Source organism: Euleptes europaea, chromosome 2 (assembly GCF_029931775.1).
Source record: "Euleptes europaea isolate rEulEur1 chromosome 2, rEulEur1.hap1, whole genome shotgun sequence".
NCBI classification, from domain to species: Eukaryota; Metazoa; Chordata; class Lepidosauria; order Squamata; family Sphaerodactylidae; genus Euleptes; species Euleptes europaea.
Window position 1 is genome coordinate 6,735,641 of NC_079313.1, and position 14,602 is coordinate 6,750,242.

Consider the following 14,602-nt stretch of genomic DNA (forward strand, 5'->3'; position numbering starts at 1 on the left):
ACACAAGCAAACTATGCAAGCATATATTGTGAACAATGTGTAACATCTACAGACAAGTGAAAACAGCAGTGATAGTATGTACAAGCAAATCTAAGATGGAAAGTCTTTTTCAAGGTAAGTAAGAGTCTTATCTCTAGGTTGTTTTCTTCAAAAAGCAACACGAGGAAGGCTGAAAAAGTCCACAGTAACGCGGTCCGGATGCACACTAGCGTTTTCACTGCAAAATTGCAGCTTCATCAGCTGGAATCTTCATACATATTAATTGGTTTGTCTTTGTAGATGCAATAATAGCAATCTAATACAGAGAGAATAATTCAGTCTTGTTGCAGCCTTTTTGGTGGGGGGGGGGCTGACTTACAACGCATTCCTGAGCCTCCAGGGTGAAAGCACCGGCGTCCACCCCCCCCACAAGCGTCCAGGCAGCTAACACCAGCTTTAGCTGCCCAAACGCCGGCGGGAAGGCCCGGACACTGGTCACAGGGCACTGGCACGCCCAGGATGCCAACGGGGCCTTGCGGTGGCATCCAAACACCATCACGGGCCTTGCCAGCGTCCCGGGAGGCGTTCCGACGGCGTTACAGCCTCCAAAGGAGGTCTCAGCTGGGCCAAAACCTCCTTTGGAGACAGGGCAGGAATGCACTGTCAGTGTTGCAGATATATCTTAGGGCCATGTTGTCTTTGGGGGATTTTGTACCGATAAAAGTTTCATATATTTGGGCGGTGTGACTCCCACCTGCATTCGTAATCCATCTTTAGACTCCATTTGGTAGGAGGAGAGGTGGGTTAAAATATTTTGAATTAATCAGTCAATACAAAAGAGCCCTGCCAAAGGAAGGGGGGAAGCAAAATATCTAGGGTTGCCAGCTCCCTCTTTGCTACCGCCGGGAGGTCTTGGGGACGGAGCCTGAGGAAGGCGGGGTTTGCGGAGGGGAGGGACTTCAATGCCATAGAGTCCAATTGCCCAAGCGGCCACTTTCTCCAGGGGAACTGATCTCTTATCGGCTGGCGATCAGTTGTAATAGCAGGAGGGCTCCAACTACTCTGGAGGTTGGCAACCCTAAAAATATCCTGGGACTTTTCTTCATTCCTTTTTTTAAAAAGGAGTAATAAGACCAGAGCTTGCAGTCTGCAAATACAAGCTTGGAAACACGAGAGTTTCTCTCCCCCCCCCCCCCCCGCTGTTCTTCAGCATTTTTCCTTACTCTCTCTGCAATAAATGAGGCACCCCTTGGGCCAAATCAAAACCCCATATGCTTTGCATTATCATCCTCTCCAGCTGGATTGTAAGCCAAAGGTTTTGCGCTCCTCTCCAGACCCAGTGGCGAAATTAAGAACAGTCGTATCCCAACGACCCACATTTCAGTTTGAAAGCCGATGGGTGTTTTTTTTTTTTTAAAGAGATGTGTTTAGCATCAACTATTCCTCTTACTTTTTAGAAACACTTGAATACTTTCTAGGTTTGCTGGGCACAAAAATGTGGTTTTCAACACGCGCCAGGCCTGTAACTGGATAACAATATGGGGCTTAGGTTGTTGGGGGAGAGTTAAAGGCAGGCAGCATGAGGCGAGGGGAAGCCAACAGCCAGGCCTGGGGGACCTCGGGAATTGCTGAAGGGTAACAGGAAGTCATGGGGGGGACGGGGGACGGAGGAAAGGATTAATAGCCTGAAATTTTCCAGAGGAAATGCAGATCTCTGCTGGGGACACGTTGAGAATCAGCTGGAATTTAGTAGTTGGGGCCTCAACGTCTTCAGACAATCTTTCTCAAAGATGGATTCTGTCTTTCTGTCCGGTAGCCTGTGGAACTCAAGGCCACAGGATATAGAAATGGACAATAGCTTAAATGGCATTAGTGTTGCCAACCACCAGGTAGAGGCTGGCGATCTCCTGCTATTACAACTGATCTCCAGCCGATAGAGATCAGATCACCTGGAGAAAATGGCTGCTTTGGCAATTGGACTCTATGGCATTGAAGCCCCTCCCCTCCCCAAACACCACCCTCCTCAGGCTCCACCCCAAAAATCTCCCGCCGGTGGCCAAGAGGGACCTGGCAACTCTACATTAAAGGTAGATTTAGAGACAGGCGGAGAGGGGAGGGTCCGTGGCTCAGTGGTAGGGCATCTGCTTGGCATGCAGAAGGTGCCAGGTTCAATCCCTGGCATCTCCAGTTCAAAGAACCATGTGGCGTGGAAGATCTCTGCCTGAAACCCTCAAGAGCCATCTGCCATAAAAACCTGCAGCTGGCCATGGCCCCATGTGTCTGAGCCACGTTGCCACACCGCTGCTGGAAAATCAGGCAGGGGCACTCCACGTGTGTGAGGAGAGTTAGCAGTTGAAGTCTTCCAGCGTGGTGTAGTGGTTAAGAGCGGTGGTTTGGAGGGGTGGTCCCTAATCTAGAGAACCAGGTTTGACTCCCCACTCCTCCACATGAGCTGCGGAGGCTAATCTGGTGAACCAGGTGAACCTACACATGAAGCCGGCCGGGGGAAGGGAAGGTGATTGTAAGCTGGTTGGAGTCTTCCTTAAGTGGTAGAGAAAGTCAGCATATAAAAGCCAAGTCTTCACCTTCTTCTCCTTCTTCACCTTCACCTTCAGGCAAACTTCGTCTCCCAAGAACGCTCTCTCATCCATCCCCTTTTCCTCTTCTCTCCGACAGAGCAATGTTGCTTTGGTGCAGCACATGCTGAGAAACGAGGGCCTGCTTCCGCATACCACGACGCCCGCGCCATCGCCACCGCCTTCTGGAGCACGCCACGTGGCTGAGGATGGCCACCGGGGAACCAGGGACTCCTCTCTTAGTATAAGTGGTGGCTTAGAGAGAGAAATGGTGGGGCAGATCCTCTTAGCCACGTCCAGAACAGCCCACGCAGCAAGAAGCATTGCCTCTCAGGATGGCAACAGCCTGGAGACTTTTGACCTGGACGCTCATCTCCGCCGTGGTGATGGGCAACTTCCCTGGCTGCACGTTCCAGTCACAAGGTACCATCGGAGAGTGTGGTGTTTTGCCACATGTGTGTTTTATTTCGGTGTTTTTAATGCTGTGATCTAAAACGTAGGCCTGTGGCCCTGACCTGGATGGGCCAGGCTGGCCAGATCTCAGAAGCTAAGCAGGGTGAGAGATTCGAAGCAGATAAAAGGAAGTATTTCTTCACACAACGCATAGTTAAATTGTGGAACTCCCTGCCCCAGGATGTGGTGATGGCTGCCAGCTTGGAGGGCTTTAAGAGGGGAGTGGACATGTTCGTGGAGGAGAGGGCTAGCCATGACTATTAGTAAAAATGGCTACTAGTCATGATGCATACCTATTCTCTCCAGCATCAGAGGAGCATGCCTAATATATTAGGTGCTGGGGAACACAGGTAGGGTGCTGCTGCTGCAGTTGTCTTGTTCGTGGGCTTCCTAGAGGCCCCTGGTTGGCCACTGTGGGAACAGACTGCTGGACTTGATGGACCTTGGTCCGATCCAGCATGGCTTTTCTTATGTTTTTTACGTCAGCCCCGGTTAGTACTTGGATGGGAGACGACCAAGGAATGCCGGGGTTGTTGTGCAAAGAAAGGCAATGGAAAACCACCTCTGTTTACCGCTTGCCATAAGTCGGTGGCGATTTGACGTCACTTTACATGAGAAAGGGGGCGGATGGGTGACTGAAGTGTGCTGTGATCGGATGGTAGCGTATCCTAGAGGGCGGAGTTGACTGTTTTGTTCAGATAATTTTTTGGGGTGAGCTGGAGTGCTGAGCAGTGTTGGGGGGTTGTGGCTCAGTGGTAGAGCATCTGCTTGGCATGCAGAAGGTCCCAGGTTCAATCCCCAGCATCTCCAGTTAAAGGGACTGGGCAGGTAGGTGATGTGAAAGACATCCGCCTGAGACCCTGGAGAGCCGCTGCCGGTCTGAGTAGACAATACTGACTTTGACGGACCAAGGGTCTGATTCAGTAGAAGGCAGCTTCGTGTGTTCGTGTGCTTGCATGCAGTTCTGTAGAGGGCTAGGAAAGAAACCTGAGTTCTGTTTGGAAGTTATTAGCCTAAGTAGCACGTGAAGAAAACAAGCCTGTGTAAAAGTCATGAGTGGCAAACGGGGAAGTTAAGCTGCATGGAAGTTATTGGCCTAAGTGGCAAGTGAGAAAATAAGCCAGTGTGGTTAGGTCTGTTTAAAAAACCATTACGCTTATGTACCTATCTGAAACCATTAAACTCATTAGCCGTACGGAAATGGTTACACTTACAAATAAACTCCATGCTGTGATTCAGCATGGCCTTTCTTACGTTCTTATGAATGGGGAGAACCCCGTGTCAGAAGCCGGATTTTCCCTGTGTTTTTTTTCCCCTTCTCACAGAGGAGTTCCTCTCCAGCCTCGACCACTATGAAATCGCCTTCCCCATCCAGGTGGATCAAAACGGTGACTTCCTGACCTTTGACATGAACAGCAGGTGGAAACGGAGGCCTCGGCGCAGTCCGGACGCCCCCTCGCCTTACGATCCGCCAGAGCAGCAGGTCTTTTACAAAGTTTCGGCCCACAGGATTCAGTTTCTCCTCAACCTGACCCTGCGTGCCAACCTGCTTGCGGAACATTTCCAGGTGGAGTACTGGAAGCGGAACGGGGTAGACCAGCAGCACGACTTTCACGAAGACTGCCACTATGCCGGACACTTGCAAGGCCAGTACCTGAACTCAAAAGTGGCCATCAGTAACTGCAACGGTTTGGTAAGTATGCTACCGTGTGCAGTTCTGGTCACCGTACCTGAAAAAAAAGGATGTTGCAGAGCTTGAGAAGGTGCAGAAAAAAAGCAACCAAAACGATCAGGGGGCTGGAGCAACGGCCCTATGAGGAGCGGTTAAAACGCTTAGGACTGTTTAGCTTGGAAAGATGGCGGTTAAGGGGAGACATGATAGAGGTCTGTAAAATTATGCATGGTATGGAGAGAGGGGACAGGGAGAAGCTTTTCTCCCTCTGTCGTAATACTAGAATGCGGGGTCATCTGCTGAAGCTGGAGGGGGAGAGATTCAAAACAGATACAAGTATTTCTTCACACAAGGCATAGTTAAATTGTGGAACTCCCTGCCCCAGGATGGGGTGATAGCTACTAACTTGGAAGGCTTGAAGAGGGGAGTGGTCTTGTTCATGCAGGAGAGGGCTATTCGTGGCTACTGGTAAAAATGGATACTAGTCATGATGCATCCCTATTCTCTCCAGGATCAGAGGAACAGGCCTACTACATTAGGTGCCGTGGAACGTAGGCAGGACAATGCTGCTGCAGTCGTCTTGTTTGTGGGCTTCCTGGAGGCACCTGGTTGACCACTGTGTGAACAGACTGCTGGACTTGATGGGCCTTGGTTTGATCCAGCAGGGATTTTCTTATGTTCTTATGTACTTTTCTTTGGGATTATGGTGGGGAGGTTTTGAAAGGGTTTGGTAGAGATTTCCCAATTGCTTTTTTGGCCGTGAAAGTAGAACTGTGCTACATTTTCACCCTCAAATATTTATTCTTTGTCCCCTTCCCCCAAACCCACTTCTGTTTTGGTGCCATTTTTAATTATAACCGGACTTCTACTTTCTCCTTCCATACATGATCCCAGCCAGTCAGGGATCATAGTGTCAACACGGCCGGTTAGATTGGGCTAAAGAAAAGGATCACTTATTCCATTGTGAGCCTGCTGCCTGACTGTTAAGATCTTCTACAGAGGCTTTGTTCTGTGTGCTCCCTCACCGTCAGGTGAGATGGATGATCACTAGACAGGGCCTTCTTAGTGTTGGTGCCACATGTATGAAATGTATTTCCCACAGCTGTTCATCTGGCACCTAGCTTGTATTTCTCCAGATCTTTCTCTGGCATTTTGATTTAGGTGTGTGGATTTTCTCCTCCCCATTTTTCTTGACTATGGGTGATTCAACATTTAATAAGATATATTTTTAACAGTTGTTGAGGCCGATATGGCATGAATCGATATTTTTGTACTTTTAAAACAACTGTTGTTGAATGTTAATTTTGGAAGCAGCCTCAGAATATATGGCTAAGAGGAGCATACTAAAGATTTTTAAAATATATTGAATAAATTACTGGGGGCAGTTATGAATTTCTCATCCCTGCCATTTAAACCCGAAAACCCTCATTTTTCATTGGCTTCTCCTTACCAAAAACTGAAAATACAATTCATTATATTTCACACCATTCCATGTTTCCTTGCAGTTAATTTTTTTCCCTGTAAAATGTACCTTTTCCCCCCAAAATTATTCTTGCACTAGACGGCCTGCATTGTATAGTTTATGCATAGAAAGGATTTGCATTCTGTGAATTAAATGGTAAAGCTGCAGTACTGCAGTCCAAGCTCTGCTCACGACCTGAGTTCGATCCCGACGGAAGTCGGTTTCAGGTAGCCGGCTCAAGGTGGACTCGGCCTTCCATCCTTCTGAGGTCGGTAAAATGAGGACCCAGCTCGCTGGGGGTAAAGTGTAGAGGACCGGGGAAGGCAATGGCAAACCACCCCGTAAACACAGTCTGCCTAGAGGTCAGTAAAATGAGTACCCAATTTCTTGGGGTAAAGACGACTGGGAAAGGCAAAGGCAAACCACCCTGTAAACAAAGTCTGCCTAAGGTAAAAGTAATCCCCTGTGCAAACACCAGGTCATTCCTGACCCATGGGGTGACGTCACATCCCGACGTTTACTAGGCCAACCATGTTTATGGGGTGGTTTGCCAGTGCCTTCCCCAGTCATCTTCCCTTTACCCCCAGCAAGCTGGGTACTCATTTTACCGACCTCGGAAGGATGGAGGGCTGAATCGACTTTGAGCCGGCTACCTGAAACTGACTTTCGTCGGGATCGAACTCAGATCGTGAGCAGAGCTTTTAACTGCAGTACTGCAGCTTTACCTCTCTGCTCCACGGGGCTCCTAAAGTCTGCCTAGAGGTTGGTAAAATGAGTACCCAGCTTGCTGGGGGGAAAGTGAAGACGGCCAGGGTAAGCAATGGAAAACCACCGTGTAAACATAGTCTGCCTAGTAAACATCGGGATGTGACGTCACCCCATGGGTCAGTAATGACCCGGTGCTTGCACAGGGGACTACCTTTACCTTTGAAAACTGTACAGCCTGCTGCATAAACGAATCCTCAAAACTGATGTTGACAAGAGGCGAACGAAGCCACTGTCAAACATTTCAGTGATAGAAAAGAAACAGAGAACATTCATTTTTTCCTGAGAGACTCCAAACTCTACTGTGGGAATTAGGATTTCGTCAGCGCGGTTGTTTGTGTTCATGCGCGATTGGATCAAACGACCATTCAGCAGCATCGCTTTCCTCTGGCGAGCCTCTCGCTTTAGGGGAATGTTCTCTAAGCCAGAGGAAAGAGCCATTGTTAACGGAACAGATCCGCAGAAGCACCCCAACTTCTGGTTGCCGTCTGCCCTTTTCATTTTTCTTGTTTCTTTCATGCCATTTTAGTTCCTTTCATTCCGCCCTCACAAATCCCCATGAGATAAATTAGGTTGTCAGGTAGAGGTCCTTTATGCATGGGAGTTTTACCCGAGGTTCGTTGCTCGCTGGACCCACACTTTCCTGTCGGGAATCGATGCCCGGGCAGTCTCCAAGCTCCAAACCAACTCCAAGTCTCCAAACCAACTCCCTGCCCCTAGAAATGCTGCTTTGTAATAGGCTTACATTGTAGTGTTTACTGTGAGATAAAATTCCCCCTCCAAACCCAATTGCCGCATAAAAAAAACATTTTAAGAACCAAAAAAAAAGGAACAATCTGAAAGGGGGGAGAAATCCAAGCCTCGTTTTTAAAAGGCCTTTCTTCTGCTCAGAAAGAGCTCTGAGGAAGCAGGAAGTATTTGAATCCCCGCCTCTTTACACACTGCTTTGTAATTGGCTGTGAGAGAAACCAAGCTTGCGTGTCTCACACTTTGCCTTATGCATGGGGATTTCACACCGGCTGAGATGGAAGGAGAGGGAAGAATCGGGTTAACAGAAGAACGGGAAGTCTCGGGATTTGCCAGGGCTGGCAGCGAGGTCACCTCTAATGGACGGAAAACTCATGCATAACTCCAAGGAACAACCGAAACAAACCAGGGGGCGAACATGAGTGAAGGTACCCATGCACAAACGACCACAGAGTGACTGTCCCAAGGTCACCCACAGAGTTTCATGGCGGAGTAAAGTTTCGAACCCCGATCTTAGTCCAACACATTATCCACTCTGCCTCACTGCCTCGAGGAAAGAGAAACCGGTCTGGGAAACAAAGACTCTCATGTCTCACAAGGGAGAAGTGAAATCGTAATTCGGGAAGGGGCGGGTGGGCATTGAATCAGACAAACTTTCAGTCTTCAGTTTCAGCCCCGCAGTTACAATTCATAATTCCACAATCCTGGCTTGCTTCTACTGCGTACAATCAAAAAGTAACAACGCTAGGCTATTATAATATTATACGGTATTTTTACAATATGACTACACATCAAAGCTGGACAGTGAAGAAAGCTGATAGGAAGAAAATATGTTCCTTTGAAATGTGGTTTTGGAGGAGAGGGTTACGGATACCGTGGACTGCCAAAAAAACCCAAATCAGTGGGTTATAGATCAAATCAAGCCTGAACTGACCCTAGAAGCTAAAATGACTAAACTGAAGCTGCCATACTTTGGTCACATCATGAGACGACAAGACTTACTGGAAAAGACAGTCATGCTAGGAAAAGTTGAGGGCAGCAGGAAAAGAGGAAGACCCAACCAGAGATGGATTGACTCAATAAAGGAAGCCACGGCCCTCCATTTGCAAGACCTGAGCAAGGCTGTCAAAGATAGGACATTTTGGAGGACATTGATTCATAGGGTCGCCATGAGTCGGAAGCTATTTGATGGCACTTAACACACACACACACATCAAAGGGCACTCTTGAAGAACTATTAAGAAATAATGCACTGGATATATTTCACCTTGTGGCTCAAGTAACTGAAGAAGCTGGAAGCTCAAATGGAGCTTAATTTTTATCCGGAAAGCCCGTCTTCTTGATCTACCTCTTGCCACGGGTCTTTGAAGATGGTTGGATTATTATACTTACCTGACCTACTTGGCAATCTGCTCCTAAAAAGGAAGAAAATCTACATGGTTATTTAAAGTAACGGACTCATTTACTTGAACACATGAACACATGAAGCTGCCTGATACTGAATCAGACCATCAAAGTCAGTATTGCCTACTCAGCGGCTCTCTACGATCTCAGGCTGAGAAAGATCTTTCATATCACCTACTTGCCTAGTCTCTTTAACTGGAGATGCTGGGGATTGAACCTGGGACCTTCTGCATGCCAAGCAGAGGCTCTACCGCTGAGCCAAAGCCCCTCCCCCCTGTTGAATTCTCAGTTTATCTGTTACCACCATTGGGGGGTTGGGTATTGTGCAATTGTGAATGTTATATGGAATGACTACTTTATACTCTATGACAGGGGTGGGGAACATCAGGCCCAGGGGGCACTAAGGCCCGTGAAATCATTTGGTCTGGCCCTTCATGGGTCCTAGCAGATCTCTAGCACAGAAGGATCTAAGACTGGTGATCCGCCCCCTCCCGCAGACAGGAATAGCCTCTATTCAAGGCAGATGTGAGTTTGTTTTGCTGAGAAAAGGAACCTTTTTCCCTCCCTTGCAAAAGAGTCGTTGGCTATGGAGCTGCTAGGACCGCCCAAGAAACTGTGTAAACCCTTTCCCATCTGGGCCGTGGAGAAACTACCTGGCAGACACTCGGAGCCCTCTCCGGTTGTGCCTCTTAGCTAAATGTTTCACCAAATATAGCAGGCTAATTTTTAAGTTGATAATTTTGTATGGCCCGCGAATGATGTTATAAATATCCAAATGGCCCTTGGCAGAAAAAAGGTTCCCCACCCCTACTATATGATGTGTAGTCATGTTTGATAGAATTTTTTGTAGAAAATAGCATATAATATTATAATATTATAATAGCCTAGTGTTGTTATTTTTTGATTATATGTAGAGTTTGAACAACACTAATTCTGCTTGTTTTTGGTTTACAGTTGTAAAATTGCTTCTACCCCGATCAGATAAACAGCTGGATGATAAACCTGGGGCAAAAGAGTGGTACAAAAAGGGTCGGGAGGTTGTGGTCTCCCCACCCTCATGCCCTCCCAGCGCCGTGCCACAAGCCAAAAGGGGAAGGGCCGTGGCTCAGTGGTAGAGCATCTGCTTGCATGCAGAGGGTCCCAGGTTCAATCCCCGGCATCTTCAGTTAAAGAGACTAGGCAAGTAGGTGATGTGAAAGACCCCTGCCTGAGACCCTGGAGAGCCATGGAGAGGGGCTGTGGCTCAGTGGTAGAGCATCTGCTTGGCATGCAGAAGGTCCCAGGTTCAATCCCCGGCATCTCCAATTAAAGGGACTATGCAAGTAGGTGATGTGAAAGACCTCTGCCTGAGACCCTGCCGGTCTGAGTAGACAATACTGACTTTGATGGACCAAGGGTCGGATTCAGTAGAAGGCAGCTTCATGTGTTCATGGGATATTACCTAAAAGGTGACCTCCTCTCCACCCAGCCGGCTTCGTAGGCCGATGCTTGACTTTCTGTCTGACGTCCAGCCAGGCTAACCTCACAGTACCTCTCTTGTGCTTGGAATGAGGGCGGCGGGCCAAAAGCAACAAGGGTTTCGTGCAGAGAGGAAATCCACTGTGGAGTGATCAACGCCACCTCTTTCCAGGGCTTTAGAACCAGGGGCACACAGAACTGATTGAGGTCTGAGAGAGCCAGCGTGGTGTGGTGGTTAAGAGCGGTGGCTTGGAGCGGTGGAGTCTGATCTGGAGAACTTTGATTCCCCACTCCTACACACAACGTCAGCTGTGCGACCTTGGACTAGTCACAGCTCTCTTAGAGCTCTCTCAGCCTCACCTACCTCACAGGGTGTCTGTTGTGGGGAGGGGAAGGGAAGGTGATTGTAAGCTGGTTTGAGTCTCCCTTGAGTGGTAGAGAAAGTTGGCATATAAAAACCAACTCTTCTTCTCTGATTAAAGTAAAGGGGGGAGAAACCGGGGGGGGAGCTCCAAGAGAACCGGACCCCTCAGGAGCATGCGGGAAATCTGAGTGGTTTTTGGGTGCAGGACAAATTGCGGCATTCTTGATTTCAGAAAAGAGGCTTGGGTTCACATGAACACAAGAAGCTGCCTTCTACTGAATCAGACCCTTGGTCCATCGGAGTGAGTATTGTCTACTCGGACCGGCAGCGACTCTCCTGGGTCTCAGGCAGAGAAAGTCTTTCACATCACCTACTTGCCTAGTCCCTTTAAATGGAGATGCCGGGGATTGAACCTAGGACCTTCTGCATGCAAAGCAGAGGCTCCACCACTGAGCCACAGCCCCTCCCCGCATTGGTTCGCTTTGCGTAAACCCTGTTTTTATCTCACACTTGGATCTAATCAGAAAACGTTGCTGGTTTTGGAGGTGACCCAGAAACTTGCCAAACCTGCTTGCAAGAGGTTTAAAAAAAAAAAAAACCCTAGGGAGAAGTATACACAGCATAAGCCATGATTTCTCTTCCAGACCATTTTCACTTTCTCTGAAAGGCAACGTATTTGTGTATGTGGGGGGGGGGGACCACCCGAATCTAATATCGAACCAGAGCTAGCTAATGTCTAACGAGAGTTGCGCAGAACACAGCATCCTAAATATTGTGGCTTTTATTTTTTTAAACGTAAGGAATGTTTAAATTCCTAATGGCTGTGAAAACAGGCTTGAAAACATGTGTGCAAAACCTTATGGAAGTTCAGAGGTTGGCTCCGTGCGCAGCTGTGACGTACGCGCACCAATTTCCTGCCATGTTTCAGGGGATTCTGGCCGTCAGGCTCCGGTATGTTGGGTTTGTGCGTTCTTTGCAGTGCGGCTGGCTCGACGTACCTCTGGGTCCTCTCCCCCGCCCCCCCGCCCCCGGTTCTCTGCAGGAGGCCGACGGGCCCGCGAGATGTTCTCACCTCCGCCAGAAAATCCTTGGCCAGCCTGCTGTCCTCAGATAACCGCTAATTATCTAAATATTTGAGACTCTCCTCCCCCCCCACCCCCGGCCGCTGGAAGAAATGAGATTGGATTATGTACCTCAGTCCTCCCGGAGAGATGTTTATATAACCTATTTCTTTCCCCCCAAAATGAAATGTTTTCCTCCCAAAAACAGGTACTCCAGACCTTCCATGGATAACTTCTTCCACTGAGACTAATTCTTTCCTCCTTTAATTCGGGGGGGGGGGATAATGTGGAGGCTTTTTTGGGGGGAGGGAGACGTTGTCAACAAAAAATACTGCTCCGACACAGAATGACTTGCAAAGGATTTTTGCTCCTTCCGTAAAGCTTCCAGAGCATTTTGAACAGGGCAGGGGGCTTAAAATTACAACACCTAAGTCCATGATTTTCAGACGCTCATTTTTTGAGAGTCCCGGGCCTTTTATGCAGGGACGTTTCCCAGTGGTCACCCCTGCCGACTGCTTCCTTCCAGAGAGCCAGCATGGTGTAGTGGTTAAGAACGGTTTGGAGCAGTGGACTCTGATCTGGAGAACCGGGTTTGATTCCCCACTCCTCCACATGAGTGGTGGAGGCTGATCTGGTGAACCGGGTTGGTTTCCCCGCTCCTACACACGAAGCCTGCTGGGTGACCTTGGGCTAGGCACAGCTCTCTCAGCCCCACCTCACAGGGTGTCTGTTGTGGGGAGGGTCATCATCATCATCATCATCATAATCAAATGTGGGGAGGGGAAGGTGATTGTAAGCCTGTAAGTGGTAGAGAAAGTCGGCATATAAAAACCAAATCTTCTTCTTTCTTCTTCCTTCTTCTGTCTTCTTCTTGATTATGCATGCCTTTGTTGACCGTCAGAGGTCGCTTTGCTTTCTCCATGGGTTTTGTCCACTTTTTCCAGATTCTGGCTAAAACAGCATCCGGAAAACACGGGCAAAACACATGGGGAGAGCGAGGCGACCTCTAACAGTCAGAAGAAGCATGCATAATCATAAAGGAAGCCCCGAAACCATCGGTGGGGGTGACTGCAGGAAAACTTCCTTGCATAAAAGGCCCTGGATTCTTTAGTAAGAGGGGCAGACTGACTTTTTGACAAAGACCTGGCATGGTTTGGAAAAACGGGTAGCACGTATTGATTGGTATCTTATCGTTATTTGCAATTTCAACTAATACACTTTCATTTTCTCACCTGTTTCCAGCATGGCGTGATAATAGCCGAGGATGAGGAATATTTCATTGAACCGCTAAACCCCGGTGCCAACGTTACTGGCAGACGTGAGAGCGAAGGAAGTCCCCATGTGGTATACAAACGGTCATCTCTCCAGCTCCCACACATGGATGTTGCATGTGGCGTGTTAGGTACGCACCAGGGCAGGGAATTTGTCGCTATTCCATACAAGCACTGAACCAGTCTTCCTGAGAATCTCAGCATTTTTCAAAACAAACTGAAAACCACAACAAGTTTCTAGTCCTCTTAGGTCGTTTATGCATGGGAGTTTTACCTGAGGTTCGTTGCTTGCTGGACCCACACTTCCCTGTTGGGAGTCTCTGCACCAGCAGTCTCCAAGCTCAAATCAGGAAGTATTTGAATCCCCGCCCCTTGAAATGCTGCTTTGTAATTGGCTGTAGTGAGAGAAAAGTTCCCTCCCCCCAAAAACCCAATTGCCACATAAAAAAGCATTTTAAGAACATAAAACAAAAAAACGGAGCAATCTGAAAGGAGGGGTGGGGGAGAAATCCAAGCCTCGGTTTTAGAAAGCCTTTCTTCTGCTCAGAAAGAGCTCCAAGGAAGCAGGAAGTATTTCAGTCCCCGCCTCTGGACATGCTGCTTTGTAATTGGCTGTGAGAGAAACCAAGGATGCATGTCTCGTGCTTTGCCTTATGCACAGGGATTTCAGCTGGGCTGAGTTCAGGGGAGAGGGAGAATCAGGTCCCAGGCAGCCCGGATAAGGGATACCCAACCTATACTCTGACCCTTAGAGCCAAACTAGAAGAAGAAAAATAGTTGGCTTTTGTACCCCGATTTTCTCTACCATTAAGGAGTAACAAACCAGCTTACAATCGCCTTCCCTTCCCCTCCCCACAACAGGCACTTTTAACTGGAGAGGCTGAGGATTGAGCGTGGGAGTTCCTGTATGTCAAGCAGATGCTTTACCACTGAGCCACAACCCCTCTCCGTGGCTCTCCAGGGTCTCAGGCAGGGGTCTTTCACATCGCCTACTTTCCTAGTCCCTTTAACTGGAGATGCCGTGGACTGAACCTGGGACCTTCTGCATGCCAAGCAGATGCTCTCCCACTGAGCCACAGCCCCTCCCCATCATCATTATTAATGCCTTCCTTTTCCGACAGACATAACAGCAGAATTTTGCTACTGAGTGCGAAATAAGAGTCACCCTCTCTTCCAGGAGATATTCCTCCAATGAGGCCTCAGAGGTGTGAAAATGTCCAAACCGAGATAGCAGGGGAGTAATTAAAACAATTTCTGGCATCAGCATACTATTCACAATGAAGCAATACATGTACTTAACGTCTCCACCACATTCATAGAGCAAGAGCATTTGTGCGTCTCTCTTGGGCAATGAGGAAACCTTCGCCAAAAGTAGAGCTGATGGAAGGGC

General features: G+C 48.4%; 1 protein-coding gene across 1 annotated transcript in view; it reads left to right on the forward strand.

The window, feature by feature from the left end:
* Nucleotides 1-2,763: 2,763 nt before the first annotated feature.
* ADAMTS10 (ADAM metallopeptidase with thrombospondin type 1 motif 10) overlaps nt 2,764-14,602 on the forward strand; it is a 48,923-nt gene continuing 37,084 nt past the window's right edge. Inside the window, exons 1-3 of the mRNA XM_056844581.1 lie at nt 2,764-2,978; nt 4,334-4,701; nt 13,184-13,343. Coding sequence (XP_056700559.1) covers nt 2,891-2,978; nt 4,334-4,701; nt 13,184-13,343 — 616 coding nt within the window. The 5' untranslated portion in view covers nt 2,764-2,890. The remainder of the gene's footprint in view (nt 2,979-4,333; nt 4,702-13,183; nt 13,344-14,602) is intronic.